We start from the raw sequence: 16484 nt of genomic DNA, 5'->3' as shown, positions 1-16484 counted from the left end.
TTAGAGGCTATTCTGTGTGACAGATGTTGTAAACATAGTGTTTATACATTATGTATGCATAACTTGGAGCTCATTGAATTAACCATATTGCCTTTGTCCTAGAAACCCAGAATAAATATAACCCATTTGCATTGTCCTCAAATTTATGAAAGTTTATGCTGTATTTAGTTTGGGACAGAGCGTTTTCCCAGAGGACAACATGACACAGTGGGTTGTTGGGGTTCAGGCTGACATTGCATTTGCACATGATGGATGGAGAACACAGAATAGTTTTCATACTCTCCTTCCTGAGACTAATCAACTAACAAAATGCTGACTGTCACTGGTATTTAAGAGGCCTAAAGCAGCAGTATGACATGGAGGTTTTTGCACACATCAGCCCAGATTGAAGGCTGCATAAATGCACTTAAATATCTCACCACTTTTTGTTCCTTCCGACCGATGCAACTATTGTGTGATGTATTGTTTTGTTTTTGTCTTGTAATTTTATTTGTGTACCATGGGACTGCAGATGGAAATTAGCTCTGGAGCTAAATCTGGCATATTTACAACAATTTTTTTTTTTTATATGTGCATGAATACGCAGAGTCCCATTACAAATAAACAAATAAATTAAATGAAAAAAAAGAGAAACAATCAATCACTTGGACAGATGAAAACACTCCACTTTGTTTAGTTTATATATATAAATGCATTTATTTAAGTTAATCATTTCTCCTCATTCAAAGTTGAATTTCTGCAGTATCTATAAAACAGGAACAGTTAGAAGCGCTGTACAGTCCGACAACAAAACTAGGAACCGCGGCTGAGTACACTGTGTATATATGTACATACTGTACACACACTGATGTAGGTATATACAAAAATATACACTTTTACATGTGTGATCCCTCGCGCCATATCACCCGCCTCGTTAATTACAACACCGCTGTCATTCAATGAAGCCACATTCCTCATAGAAAACACATTACCAATCCATCAGTTCACATCCCTCCCTCCTGATAGCCATTGCATGTTTTATTACTGATTGATGAGACTTTACAGTATATTGTCTTATGTGCATGTTAAGCCCCTGTGACGCCCCGGCTCAGATACACTCTTACGGTGACTCATTGCATGGACAAGCTTAAGCAGTCCTGAGCTGGATGTCTCAGCAGGGCTTTTCACCTATCAGAGCTGGCTTCTCTTCTGTTAATCCTAAAAGGGGATTTGGGGTGGGCTCAGAGGGGAAGACGTCCCTCTTTTAGGACAAAATATGACAAAACTCTTCTCTTTGTTTCACCGCAAAGCTGAGAGAACACCAAGAACATTTTTACGTCCTCTTGTTAAACTCAAACAAAGCGGCTGATTGTTTCCCTCCAAAACACGGCAATATGAATAAAAACTCCTACTGGCTCAGAGGGGAAGATACGGATACAGCCTCAACATACATTAATGTTTAGACCTATTACATAGCTGGTGCTTGTAAAAAAAAAACAAAAAAAACAACTTAAAGACATGAAATCAGGAGGCAGCAGAAAGTAAACCCCAGGTCTAGTGTTAAAACTGACACCAGATCTGCAGCCATAAGAGCCGTCTTCCCCCTGGCCTTTCCTGCACTCTGGATAGAGACTCGAAAAGAAACAACAATGAGATACACAACATACTGTATAGGCAACACACAGGGGATTCACCTCCACTAAACTCTGCATTTCCAAAGGCTTTTACCCATTTTCTCTCTTTCTAGAAGGAACTTTGGCACATTGTGCGAAAGATGTAAACATTTAATCATCCAATCAAGATGAGGTGCTGGACTTTTACAGCCATCTCCTCTGTGTATAATAATATATAAAAACAATAATACAAACAAGAATAAGACTCATTTAAAGAAAAAAAAAAGAAAAAGAAGGCGTTAAAGAACATAATCCTTCCCGTCATGAGCAGACAGTAATGCTATTGTCAGTCAGGTGTGTGCAGTTTGGTTCACACGTCTGTTCTGAGGTGTGATTAGGTTTGTTTCTGGTGAAAGCTTGGCTGAATCAACATGTATGTAGAAAAAAAAGGTCTTAAGCAAATGTGAAAAAGGGAAAAAAAAAGAGGGAAAACCTTGGTTGAGTATTTCACATGAGAAGTTTACTACATTCAGTCCCTTTTCTTTCCAACAGAGGGCGCTACAGGCCATTAAAACATCGGCTTGTGACCCTCATGGACAGACACAGTGGACTAGAAAGTAAAGACCTCTTAAGATTGAGGCTTGTCACTATCTCACAGTGAACAGCATCAACGGTTGATGACAGACATTAATACTTGAGAATCGTGCACAACACGCCGCACGGTTGGAAGTCAGATCGACAGGAAATGAATGGGTCGTGTCTAGAGTTGTGGACTTGCCCTTTACACAAGCACATGAAAAGTAAAGGAATAGCTGTCTGACTCATCTCATCAGGGTCAAACAGCCGTTAGAGTTGCAAAGCCAGAATCAGCTGAAACTGATCATGTGTAAGACGCCACGAGTGAAAAGATGGCACCGTCGCTGCGACACAGGTAAAAATAAACAATCACCACTTTGCTGTTTTTAAAGGACTCTGTGAGTGTTTGTGTCTGTCGGTGCTGCACCATGTAGCTATTTCTGTCATGTGTCTTTAGTGTCTTGTTTTGCAAAGCCTCCGATTTGATTGTAGACAAAGGTTCAGATGCACATTTAAGGGAAAATTAATAAAAACGTATATCTATTCTTAAATTAAGACACTAATCGTGTTTCAGATTTTACATTTTCCAGCCAGAATGGCAAAAAAAAAAAAAAAAGTGCTGGTATTCAAAACCTAAAACAGTAAATCCACTCTTTGATCAGCATTGAATCTGACTGATACCATAGGCTACACCAGATTTGGGCCCTTTTGAGTCTGGTCACCATGGAAACACAAAGTCTTCCTCACATCCGAGTCCGACTCTGACCTCACAACAGCACAACACAGAAACAAACGGAGTCACGGGACAGACTTTTTTTCACCCAGGCGAGCCTTCACTCAGTCTGCTGACAGATGGATGAAGTTGTGGCACAAGGAAACAAGATGGCAGAAGACAGGGAGAGGATGCAGAAGTATCGGACAACACAACAAATACAACCAGCTGTCTTTGTCAGTTTAGGAAACTCAAAACATAAAGTAATCTAAGGAACATTTATCAGTGAGGATGTCAATGTGCATGAGAGAGGGAGAGAAATAATGAGAAACAGTGGATTTTTCACATTAAAAAACATTTGAGGCTGCAGCTTCTTTCTAGAATAAACTACTTCTGTTGTACATTATGTCTGTTCAGAGATGTTTTGTGTTCATGTATTTGCCTTAAAGCTGCCAAGCGACGAATCTCCAAATTTAATCAAAACCAATTTCCCCCTGAAATCCACCGTCATTACTCATCAGTGACTAACAGCACAGAGGATCAGAGCAGTGACGATGAAGTGATGATGATGAAGCACAGAGGGGGAAACTAGTGTTGCAAAGCAGATACATGTACTGTAAATGCCACGACGAGTAACACCAGCCAGGTGACAGGAAACCCCGAAAAGCGGCATGATGCTGTTTTTGGCAACACTGAGACACGTCTGCACCGAATAAAAAACGGCTCACCAAAATAAAAGAGAGAGGTGCTCTCATTTGTCTCCGCACAGCACAAGCTCAGCAATCCTGCTTGTGCAATCAGGAAAAAAAAACCTGCCCACCTCCAGCAGAAACCGAGCGGGGACAAACAGTAAAACCTTGTTTACTGCACTTTGAAACTTCTGAACAGATGGCTCATCTAAAAGCCACCACGAAGGAAACAAACATGTTGCATGATGATGCAAAACACTTCTGACCCGAGTGCAACTGTGGGAACTTGTTGGTGAGGACGCGCAGCTTTCTGGAGCTGTGTATATTTCATACAGTTTGACTAAAGGCTCCTTTTCCTTTCTGCATGACATCTGTTCTCAGGCTGGGAACGAGCAAGGTTTTACTTTGTCAACAAAACTGAGGAATCTGTCTTGATAAATAAAAGACAAAAAAAGAAAAGAAAAATCAACTCAACTCTGTCTTTTTTTTTTGAAATTTTGCCACACATGGACATGATTAATTTCTTAAGCTGATGCATGCTGGGTAGTGTTGAAAGTGGATTAACTCTCATTTTAATCATGTCTATGTCAAAGCGTAAAATAGTGGGGATCTCTCATATTAAAAAGTCACTGTTATCCATTTGCAGAAAACACGTGTTTGCTAGAGAAGAAGCTGCAGCATCAAATCCAGTTTGGGCCTGTTTCTCACACAGTAACCTTCCTACAATATAGGCAATAAAGACAAAGGCAAAAACAATGATCTGTATAGGAAAGAGGAGATGTATAAACTGAACTGCTCCACAAGGAGCCATTAAGAGATCAGTGAGAGTATGGAAAGAAAAATTCATTTTAATCGCTCCTCTGGTACGACCGAAACACAAAACATCCATTTGAAATTTGGTTTGGTTGTTTGTTTTTTGACAAAAGTAAACCAAAAAAGAAAAAAAAAACAGAGCATGGAGAGAGATTTATCTTCTGTGTATTTTCTGTGGAGATTTAACGGTGTGGAAGTGAAGATGCTGTAACAACCAGTGCTACGGCCTGAAGACAAACAGTGAATCTTCAGATTGGGCTTCAGGACACTTCCTGTTTTCAGGAACGGTTCTTCCAGGCCGAACCTCCACCGTGTCTGTAGGAAAAACCATACAGAACACAAGAAAGTACACACAGCCTCTTCTCTCCACCTCGTTTCTCCTTTTCTCTGTTGATCCTGTAAACCAGTGAAAGTAAACAAGAGGAGAAGCTCAAGAGCTCGAGTCCATTTCCCCTCTTCACGTCACTCTGAACCCAAATCTTTCTGTGAAACCACGGCAGCGCGGAGCCTCCGTATGCCGCTACCGGCTCTAACTCGGTGTGGAGAGGAGCAACAACACCAACATCTGATTCTTTCAAGAACGAAAAAAAAAAAAAGAAGCTCCCTTGAACCTCCCTCCCCCGTACAGAATTAAGACCAAGAAATAAAAAATATTAATAATAAGAAAATAAAATAATTACAAAATAAAAACGTCAGAGAGTTCCATTTCACCAGCATTGAAGGAAGAAAATGAACAAAAAGAATTCACTCGTCATTTTACCTCTGGAACCATCAATGAAAAAACACTGAGGTATGTAGTTTGGATGGAAAGCCTCTTCATCGCTTTTATCCTCATCATGATCATCGCTGTCGCCGCCCATCCATCAAACACAAGTCAACTTTACTCCAGTTTGGTCTGCAAGGCCCCTCCCCCCGGGGGCGTGGCTCGTTGGACTATTTCAGGTTTTTTTTTTTTTTTTTTTTTTTTTTGATTTTGAGGAGGGGTGTAGTGGGGGAGAGGGGTGTAGACACGACTGGCCGCACCTCTGAGGAGGAGGAGGAGGAGGAGGAGCTAAAAGCATCCATGTATCCATCGAGTTTGTCTTTCTCCTTGAGTCCATCTTCTTACCCGCGTTTCAGAGTCTGTTGGTGTCTCTATCCTCGATCCAACTCTACCCGGGGGTCCGTTGCGCCCCCCCCCCCCCACTATGATTGTAAATTGAGGGTGAACTTCCACTGCTGGTTGAGGCTGGGGCTGCAGACCTCCACGGTGAGGCCTCCCATCCTGGCACTGCGGCTGTCCAGACAGAGGTTACTGCCCACGTGACGAAGCTTCGAGTTGGACTCGATCTGCTCCCATTTCTGTCGAGAACAAAACGACAACATGATGATTTACGCGTACAAAAGAAAAGAAAAGAAAACAAAACATGCGCTCTGCGGAAACATTTCAAACGGGGCTGCTGACCCAAACTAAGCGTCTTTACCTGTCTGCTGTCGTTCTCTCGACAGCCTTGTAGTTTGATGAGGGAACCAGCTGTTCTGTCCACCACAGTCAGACATAAGTCCATGTGTTTAACCGATTTGTCCTTGGTCAGGGCCCATTCCTTCACAAAAACACAGGGAATATTAGTATAAATGCGTCCACACTTCTGCATGTTCTACAGGCAGCGAGGCTCATTGCTATTAATACAAATACTGGCTCATATCATATCCTGACCTAATGTTTTATTCTATAACTTAATGCAGCTACAAAGTGAATTTTGCAGAGATGCACAAATAACGGCTCACATCAAACAAATGTCTGGCATGACTAAAAATCAGACTCCAAATATCAAATGCCACTGCAACAAGGGATGTTTGCATCAGGTTGGTTGATTAGACCAGTTGTATCCTCCTTGCACAAACAAATAAAAAACATTTTTGTTCTATGTAAGTATGTGCTGTGATCGTAGCAATAGATATTTATGTATCTGTTTTATGAAATAGTCTTTCTCTATAAATGATGACCATAGCAGGAACTGCTATGAGACATTTACGTCTAATTGAACAGAGAGTCTTTGTTTGTCAGGGCTGCAGTTAATTTCAAGCTGGATTTGACACAGCACCAACTTTTTTTTTTTAAACCACAAATCTACTTATGCAGCAAGAACTGCAAAATGATGAGAGTAAACCAGTCGATGTCTGTGGCAGCAGTTTCCCCCTCTACACCTGTCATTCTATTTCAGGAAAAAACTATTTGAGACACTGCCGTCGGAAACACACTGGTGCAACACACACACACACACACACACACAAAACTCTGCACATTCAAAGTTGCTCCAGGAAATTACCATGTCCTCAACAGTTGTGTAAAATACCTCTATGTACAGGAACTCTGCATAATGTCATTACAACCAAACCAAAAATAAAGAAACTCTTGAGAGCTGAAATACCTGAATCCTTCAACATACTCCCTGTTTTCTCACCACAAGTGCCACCAGCTGCCACCCAGGTGTTTCTAGTGCAAGGACATGACAAGCTGACCTGTGTGTGTCCCCGTGGGAACGCTACCTGGTTGCCCCCGGCGTTGTGGCATTCATAGACGCCCACCACCCCGTCAGCAAAATGACCCAGAGTGTCCAGACAGTTTCCTCCCTGCTGCAAGGCCCCGAACGCGATGTCCTGGTGATCTGGGACCCTAAACACACAAACACAGCGTTGTCAGACTGTATATTAACTCTATTTGTGCTTGTATCAACTCTATGAAGATGTTAAGGCTTTATAATTTGAGTGTAAATAGCAGAAAGTGATGGAAGTATGGTGACAGAAGAGGAAAGAGCCAATAAAACAGAATAACAGCTCCATCAGAGACAGACCCAGGACAGCTTAAGAAGGAAACTGTATATTATACATCAAAACAGGACACAAGCTATGTTCATGGGACTGGAAGCAGACGAGGCGTTTGATTCAGTAAAACTGACTTTTCTGTACAAGGTGTTGGATATATTTATTTTTTAACCATACTCTATTCGAGGCCTTTAAAAGCTGTGCATGTACAATAATAATTGCAGCCCTCTCAAATCTGTCATTGTTGGATAAGTTAGGTCAGATATCAAGCTATAAGATAAATATTCAGAAAACTAACAGGCTATGGCTTTTAATTTTGACTCACTAAATTGAACTGTGATAAGAAATCAATGAAGTATCTGAGGATTAAGACATTACATAATTATTTGAAGCCATTTTATCTCTCTGAACCTCAAAATTAAGTCTGACATATCCAGATGGAATCACTTACCTTTTCTTAATCTAACCTCAAGGACTGAATCAGTTAAAATTGTCATTTTGCCTTTTCCTTTTGCTGCCAATTGAAATAAGTGATCAACAATATTGAATTACTACTCCATTTCATGTTCTGTCAATATATCTGCAGACACAGTCCCCACCACACACGAGTAGAAGCCCATAGGTGATGATTAAGCAGGATTTCTTTTGTATAGAAGAATCTACAGACTCTACCTTTATGAGTATATTACTTAATGGAGGGAATAAAGCTCTAACGAGGAGGTGGTTACAACCCAGCACACCAATAATGGCAAAAAAAACTGTTTGGGAAATCGACATTACAGTATGTAGAGACTGATGCTCTCTTGAAGGGGAAAATGAAGGACAGAGCAACAGATGGGAGAGAAATTTCAGGTTGTGTCTTGGTGCAACTGTATGGGCGATGTTAGTACCACATGCTCGTTGTGTGCAGAAAAGATTGTATGTGCCTGGTCTTGATCCTTGTGTGTTTCTCACTGATAAAAAAATAAAAAAAATAAAAAAAAAGGAACAGTATAGTGCTTAAATTATTACATCCGGAATAATTACACTTTTACATTTATACATTATTTATCATATTATTCACGTTACGACAAAGTGCAAACCTGCCAAAATGTAATAATGTGCTTGAATCGTAATGGCAGATAATGGCTAGTCATTAGTGTCATTACAGTCATTTGCACTCCATCATATTATATAAAGTGCTCTCATTGTCTTACCTCAGTTCAGGGTAGACATTCTCCAGGTACCATTTAAACGGCTTACAGCCTAATCTCTTCTTCATCTCCAAACGGCTCTGGATACTGGGAGAGAGAGAGAGAGAGGAAGAGACAGCGAGAGAATTAAAGCATTGATCAACTTGCGGTTTCCAATACGTCTTTAAAGTTTGACTGAATTACAGTCGGGCTCAGTCGTTCTGCGAGGGTAAGAGGGGTGGAGGCCCAGGGCGCAGCCGAGCCGAGCCGAGGCGGCGGCGGCATCCTCCTTTGGGGAAAATAACTGATTAGTCTGGCACAGGAGGGAGATGCCCACAGTGTTCCCACAAGGTCACACAAGGAGCGTTTTTATCTTTGTCTCTCGACGCCGCATGAATATTAGAGTGCAGAGACTATTCTGGCTGTGGGACAAAGGAGCACAGAGGTAGTTTGCAGATAAGGTGGGGGAAAAAAGGACCAGAAAACACAACGGCAACAACGACGACAATAACAGAGCTCGTTCTTAGTTCAGTGTGTTTGCAGGCTGATAGACATTAGTGCTAAAAATAGAGCCGAGGCTGACTGATGGATGGGAACATCATTAGATCTGCAGGTGTCTGGCAATGAACCAAAGTATTGGACTGATTTAAAAGTCGACCACATGATGGCGGTAAATGAAACGTCAGGCTGTAACCATTCATGTGACCCTCAGGACAAAAATTCCATCCAGCACAAAAAACACAAATGTAAAACTTGTGGATTTTCGGTCAGTCCATCTAAAATATCTGACCTGCTAATGGCACTTGATGAAGTCGAGCCGTCCCATAAGTCATCAGGGGTCTTCCTCTGGGTACCATGAATATCTGGACATGATTTAATGTGAACCTATCCAATAGTTTCAGTCTAATGTCTCAACAGACAAAACCCGTCCCCAGAGCCGCGTTACTTAAAACTCTGGAACAATCCTGCTTTAATATCCATCTCCCATTTGGGAGCTTTGCCATTTGATCCTTGATCCTTTTTATTCGTGCCGTTTGTGTCCATCATGTTCCTCGTCTTTGCCCTCTGCCGTTATAATTTCACACTAATCCCTCCAGCGCATCAAATAATATGGCCGTCTTTTGATCAGTGCAAATCAGGAACAGACTCTTCGCCCTCTTTTTAAGCCACGTTAACTGCCTCGTGTCAGCCCCATAAAAGGGGTTACTGACTCCTTTTACAGCTGACATAATGCTAATTGGCAAACTCATTAATGTGTCCGTTCACATGGCCGCCTTTGTGCTTTTCTGATTTAGTGACATTGTTCTGTTTAACTCCTGTGAAGGTTTGCACCGAATCATTTTACACTTAATTAAACATACTCATAATTTTATTTAAACTCTTTTTGTTATAATAAGGCACTTGTATTGCTTTCTTTTGTTGTTGTTGTTGTTGTTGAATTGTTTTTTAATCTTTGCATATTTTTTAGGGAGGTATTTTGTACAAGCCAGTGGTTTCCAACCTTTTTTGGCATAGTATAGAATACAGTTGTTTAAGATTGTGTGTGGTGTTTTTAATCATAATTTTAAAAAGAATAATAATTAGTTTTAAAAAACTCAGTATTTTTTTATTATCAATTACTAGACATTTCAGGCGCATTTGAATTCCCGACCCCAAAGTTGAAAAACACTGGTATAAGCCCATATAGGGTTTTTAACCGCTCCCACACTTACTATTCTTGTTTCATTTCTGTTTTTGTACTGTAATTGTCCTTGATTTTTATGGTGCAAATAAATAAAACTAAACTTACTTCCCATAGGGGACATTTCTCGCTGAGGGGACGGCAGCGTAGTAGAAGTTTTTATACTCGTCCATCCACACTTCTGCTGCTCTCCTTGTGTTCCTGAGAGAGAGGGAGGAGAAAAGGTAAAAAAATAAAAAATGAGTGAGGGAGCGAGGGACAGGGAGACAACAGAAGAGACATGAGACATCAAATAGAGGATAGGTGGGTAAAAATAAGGATGGAGAATGATGTGAAAATGTGTGTATGTTTTGTGACAAGTGACAAATAAAGCGAGAGAGAGGGAGAGAGAAAGGCAGTGACGGAGAGAAAACAGGGACACACACAGATTAAGGACAGAGGTATGTGGCAGAGTGTACCAGTGTTGCATCATGGGAGCTGTGCCCAGCCATCTCTAAATTGGACATGCTGCCTGCCTGCGTGCGTGTGTGTGTAGTATTCATGACACGTGGCGGACAGACGGATAAAAACATGGACACACACATGAAAACACACGCACACCAAAACACGCTCTCACTTCTCAGCGTTTAATCTTCGCAGTGAGAACGAGAGTTTCACTGGTTGAACACACAACTGAGAAGAACCCGCGCTCATTTTTCCCAGACGATGCACTCATTGTTCATCTGTGTGTGTGTGTGTGTTGATGTGATGTGCAGTGACGTATTGTCAAATTTTCATTTCATTCTGACACAGTGTTGTCAGACGGTGTCGGCAGCAGTCAGAGCTCGACTTGATCATATCGAGCTTTCTCTCTCTCTTGAAGCGTGGTTTTCAGTATCGCTACACTGTGGAGTCGGACCTCCCCTCAGACAAAGACAATCACACCCCCACAACTGTTTGAGTTCTGTGTCTGTTTGTACACACAGGTTTTCTACACAAACATCGGCATATAAATAGATGAAGTGTCAGTGATCCAGGAATATAAGAGCCACGTTTGATGGGCGGAACAGCGTCAGTAACTATAAATATTAATGGGTTTTGTCACACCCGATGCTAATATTCTTCTTCATCTTACCTCTGTTTGGGGATAATCATGCTCTAAGTCTTGGAGCTGTGATTCCAATAATACTTTGGAGGATGTAAGCAGAAAGTATAATTGTGTCAAACTGAGCTACAACTTAAGACCTGTTTTTTTTTTTTTGTTAAAAGTTGGCATCATGAAAAGTATGCTGAAGTAACAACTGCTACTGAATTACACCCACGGATAACTGTGACCGGATTACTTTGATAAAGAAAAAGCAAGTTATGGAGATATGAGGAGCAGCTTTTATTCTAAAAGGAGAGTAATGTCACATTAAATGAGATTAATCTGCATCAATCCACCATTAAACAGTTCATAGACTGGCTGAAAAGGTTGCGACTGGAAATAACGTTGCTGTGTTTTGTTGTAGACAGGTAAAGAACATACTATACGTGTGTGACATGAGTTTCAGGAAAGCTGCCTTCACTACTTTTTATCATGGACCACTGGAAAATAAATTGTGTTGCTGTGTTTTTGTTTTCCATAGACAATTCTTACAAATACAGAAACTTAAAGAGGAACTATGCAGGATTTTTAACTTAACTCTGCTACATTTTGACTTTAATTAAACAGCTTTTTGAGTAATTGTGATGGTTTTATAAATGACTTGTAACTTGTTACAGGGAGAACGGAGGCTCTCTGCTCAACACAACCCGTAACCCGTAATCTCTTGTTTATGACAGGTGAGACTACACAGATATACACGTCGTAACATCGTATATGATATATAACGTTATCTACCGCTCTATTGATTGATTTCTCGCGGGCTTCGTTGTAAACAAATGCACATGGTCAGGTGGAAGCTTAGCAAAACAGCGGAAAAGCGACCGGATTTGCATAGTTCCTCTTTAACTCCTGGCACAACGAATTTCTCCGTCTGATGGCAAATCTCCCACCTACCAATTACGGATCTAAAAGCTCAGAGATGATCAGATGCTCAGCTGTTTCAGCATTTCAATGTTTTTCACTATAACTATTTTCAGCGTGAAGAAAATCTCCTCTTCATCCTGATCCGCCTGCGCCCCGGTAACAAGGACGGTGCTCACTAGAGACATTTTATGTGAGGTTTAGAGGGGCTTTTCTTTGTCTCAGCTTCTTTCCGAGATGCTGCTGTAGGAAGACTAATTATAATGCTGTCCAGGCAGACAAAACAGGTGCTGTCTCATCGCTCCCTTGTGGCCATATGGGACAGACCCCGGTGTTTTATTCAGACTAAAAAGGGCAAGATGTTGAACCGAGGCAGCCTCAAAGCACAGACGAAGCCGCTCCGCACTGTGAGCATACATAGTTAAGGCTGATGTGTATATCTTGAATTACTGGAGAGCGTAACGGCACAGTATTTGACAGCGTGTTCGCTTTTATGTTAGACAAACACACTGGCATTGTAGTCCACAGGAGGTGCCTTAGTTGGAGTGGCAGACTCACACCCTCTGCAAACATAATAAGCTTTGCTGCTGTTTGATCCACTGTTGCAGTACGATGTTGTGAGCATTAACCAAGTGTTTAAACATGGGTTCACTTAATGTGCTGCTGGTTTAATTTCTACATCTTTAACATCCCTGTTGCTTTGAATCTTTCTGTCACGCTGTGAGGCTGCAGCTCAAACATCCGACCTTAACAGAGCGATGGAGTCGTCACAGATGCTCTACGTCTCGGCCTTTACTGCCCTTTTTTTCCCCCAATGGTGCATCCATCACCGAGAGGAACAGAGAAACCACAAGACACACTGATTTGTGTTGATCTGGTTGTCGACCCCCCCCCTCGCTGTCTTAATCGGGGCCCTGAGGGTTTGTTGGGCTCGTTTCCAGGGGTGGTTCCTTGAAACTGGCCGCTGTTTCAAAGCAAGAGATCCATATCTGTCCGTGCATCACACTCCCAGTTATTGATGAGCAGCGATTATCTTGTCACATCTATCAGCACAAGCAAAACAGATTTTCCACGTTTAGTTGAGCATTTGTTCCTAATCTGAATTTGTTTCATTGTTGCCGCTTGATTGATTGATTGATTTTCATGATCCAGTGCGGTTTTATTCTCACACCCTTTATCGTACGTAATATTTTATAGATTTTATATTAAAAGGGACAACGAGGAGTTTGTATTTGGTTATAAAAAAGTCTCATATTAATGTGGATGAATCTACGTTACCACTTGTTAATGGGTCCATTTTCGATAAATATATCGTTTTGTCTCTATCGTTATTTTATTATTATTGTTAGTGGTGGAAATGCTGGGCGAGCCGACCAGTTTCACGGACGCTGCCCGGCAGGTCATGGGAATATCGCCGTTTATGGTCGGAACTACGACGGTATCTGATCCTCTTCGAACCTCCGACTTTCTTGATGAATGAAAACATTCTTGGCAAGATGTCTGTCTTGCGCCGGTCCAAGAATTTCACCGTGTGCGCGGAGGCTCATGGTAAATGTAGTGTGAAAACACTTCGCTTTCCAAAACTCCTCGTTGTCCCTTTAAATTTGGAGAAAATCTCATCTTTTCCTTCAGTTTTTGCCCTTTTGATCCCTTCACATGGACTTCATCAGCAGCTTGGTTGTTGAATTGTTGTTGAGAGGTTCAGCAACAGTCAGCATGTCACATGGGTGGATGGTAAATGTACTTAAGTTAATGAGTAAATGATGGGCGGGGACTTAGAGGTACATATGTCACAGTCTTGGCATGCAAGTGTGTGTGTGTGTGTATATACGTATGTGTGTCACCTGGCAAACACGGTACCGCTGCCACCAGGGAAGGTGTACGGATGTTGTTTTCTGAAGACGTGGCCGACTCTGCTGCAGGGGATGATCTCCAGACTGCCACCACACTGCCACACACGAAACGAGATCTCTGAAACACACAGACACACACCGACACACACACACACACAGGTCAAAATCTGTTCCCCTTTCCCAAACTTGTTCCAACAACAAACTGTTTCCATAAACACGTCACAATTAATTCACAGTTAAGCGCCGTGGGAGAAGCGTGGATCGCCGTGTCAGCTGTTGAATCTTAACAACATCCCAGCTGAATTCAGACAAAAGCCACCGGGGAAACACACACGTTATTATATCACTGCACTGTTTGAAAAATGAGCTCTGTTGTATACACTACGGTAATTTCCCACTCAACGCTGACTGTAATCATTATCACATTAACACTGTCATTTTCTAAGATCAACTGCATTACCACACGTGTGAGGCGTTTTCTTTATTCTTGTTTTCTTTTTCTTTAACTTTTAAAACTATGATGTCATGGGTCGATCACAGCCTCACACACACACACACACACACACACACATCCCTGGAGCTACTTTAGTACTAAATCTCAAAGGAGAGGAGGTTTCATAAGTAGACAGGAATTTATGGTTTCTGAGCCAAAAGAACAGCGTTTGTGTTGGAGAGGAATCGCGTTTATAGTTTTATTATATAAACCAAAACCAACATTTTTCCAGTTCTTAAAAATTTCAAACTAATCTTTAAAAAGTCCTCCCGACACAATCTGTCACTTTTGAGCATGAGACGCTAAACAGCAGCAAGGTGTAATAATATTGATCATAAACACTGACAGTAGCTGTAGTTTATTCTCTCTGCGTGTCACGTTACAGCTCATTTTTTGTAACCGCAGCTTTCAGTTCCTCTGACATCTATTACTGAGTCACACTTTCATCCGCTCTCCTGCGATTTTTCTACTGATTTGATTCTCTCCACTGTGGCTCTGCTGAAGCTGCGTCTGTGGCACTCACCCAGGTTCTCTCCTCCCCACACATCCATCATCATGTCATACTTTCCCAGCAGCTCAAAATATTCCTTATCCATGACGAATAGACCTCCCGCTATCATCGGAGTCCTGCGGGGGCAGAGGGAGAAGGAACGAGGGCAGGTGGATGGAGGGAGATTAGGTGTTGAAGGCGACTGGCAACCAAATACATACAAATGCTACATACAGTATGTAGCATTTAAAAAACAGCTGAAAACATGGCTTACTGATAACCAGGTGCCAACATTAAGGGTAGTTTTTTTGTTTTTTAGATTACGAAAAATAGTAGGCACTTTACTCCTGGCACTTTAAAAACCAGCACTTTATTACAGATGCACTTTAATGAATCTTAACAGCGCTATACGACACCTTTGTCGACTACATGCACTAAATTTACAGTTACACACATTGCACAGTTTCTTCTTGCACTAAAATCAACGCTGCCAATTTGTTTTTGTATATAATTTTGTACATCACACTTTATCTTATTTTCTATTGCTATTTTATTATGTATAGTTTGTTCTTTATATTTTACTATGTTATTATGTATAGTTTATATTCTTATTCTTTATATTCTTATACTATATGTTGTTATCGTCAATGTGTGTCTGTGTAATGCTGCTGCTGCACTGTAATTTCCCAGATTGGGATCAATAAAGTATATCTATATCTATCTATCTATCTATCTATCTATCTATCTATCTATCTATCTATCTATCTACTCCTTGCTCTTTCCTACTGAAGCTATGGTATGTTATCGTATATATTGTGATATTGTGATATGGTATTGTGGTTTTGTGATATGGTATTTGTACCATGCCGTACGTTGTTCTTATTTTCGTCCTTGTATAATTGCTGTTGTTGTGTGAACAGGTGGGGACTACGGATGGAAATTACCCTAGAGCTAAATCTGGTGTATTTACGTTTTAGATGTTCATGAATACGCAGAGTCCCGTTACAAATAAACAAATAAATGAAATTAAATTAAAAGCGTGTCAGTATCGTGTGTGTGTGTGTGTGTGTGTGTCTTACTTAATGGGTGCGATGGGGTTGCCTTGTCTCGCCCGCCTCTGCTCCAGAGTCATGTAGTCCCATTTAAACACCAAATTCCAGTCGAAGCCTACCCACACACACACACACACACACACACACACACACAGAGACAAAGCAGCGGCCCCATTATGATCATTAGTTTGGATTAAGCAGCCGTCAAAAACTAATTATACTGGAACTGTCAACAGACGTCAATCAAACATGTGGAAATGTAAAAAAAAAAAAACCTGCATTAATTAATTTTTTTTGGCCACTTGAGGGCAGAGGAAACCAGCTGTGAACAATAACTGACACATCATCATTTTGAGCAGCGTTATTACGACCTCGTTAGCAGATGTTTGCCGATTTACGCATCCAGCCAACATTGTGCTACATTACCTTTTATTTGGAGTCGTCCTGAATTTAGATCCAATATTCATTCTCTGATTAGCCGTGCTAATGGTCTCCACTGGCTCCTGAGGGAAATAACTGGCTCTTCAGCTGCTAAACGCTCCATTATGTTCACGAGCGAGTCGCTAACA

General features: G+C 41.2%; 1 protein-coding gene across 2 annotated transcripts in view; it reads right to left on the bottom strand.

The window, feature by feature from the left end:
* Positions 1–681: 681 nt before the first annotated feature.
* Positions 682–16484, bottom strand: part of galnt2 (UDP-N-acetyl-alpha-D-galactosamine:polypeptide N-acetylgalactosaminyltransferase 2) — a 62998-nt gene continuing 47195 nt past the window's right edge. Inside the window, exons 9-17 of one of the 2 annotated variants that reach the window (XM_084000198.1) lie at positions 15943–16030; positions 14897–15000; positions 13872–13998; positions 10149–10241; positions 8384–8467; positions 8078–8140; positions 6912–7038; positions 5846–5965; positions 682–5723 (exon numbers count right to left, since the gene is read on the bottom strand). In XM_084000198.1, the coding sequence (XP_083856324.1) occupies positions 5568–5723; positions 5846–5965; positions 6912–7038; positions 8078–8140; positions 8384–8467; positions 10149–10241; positions 13872–13998; positions 14897–15000; positions 15943–16030 (962 nt within the window). In that variant the 3' untranslated portion in view covers positions 682–5567. The remainder of the gene's footprint in view (positions 5724–5845; positions 5966–6911; positions 7039–8077; positions 8141–8383; positions 8468–10148; positions 10242–13871; positions 13999–14896; positions 15001–15942; positions 16031–16484) is intronic. The other variant, XM_084000199.1, reaches the window with a different exon arrangement.

Source organism: Trachurus trachurus (assembly GCF_905171665.1).
Source record: "Trachurus trachurus genome assembly, chromosome: 3".
NCBI classification, from domain to species: Eukaryota; Metazoa; Chordata; class Actinopteri; order Carangiformes; family Carangidae; genus Trachurus; species Trachurus trachurus.
This window is presented reverse-complemented; position numbering and strand designations above follow the sequence as displayed.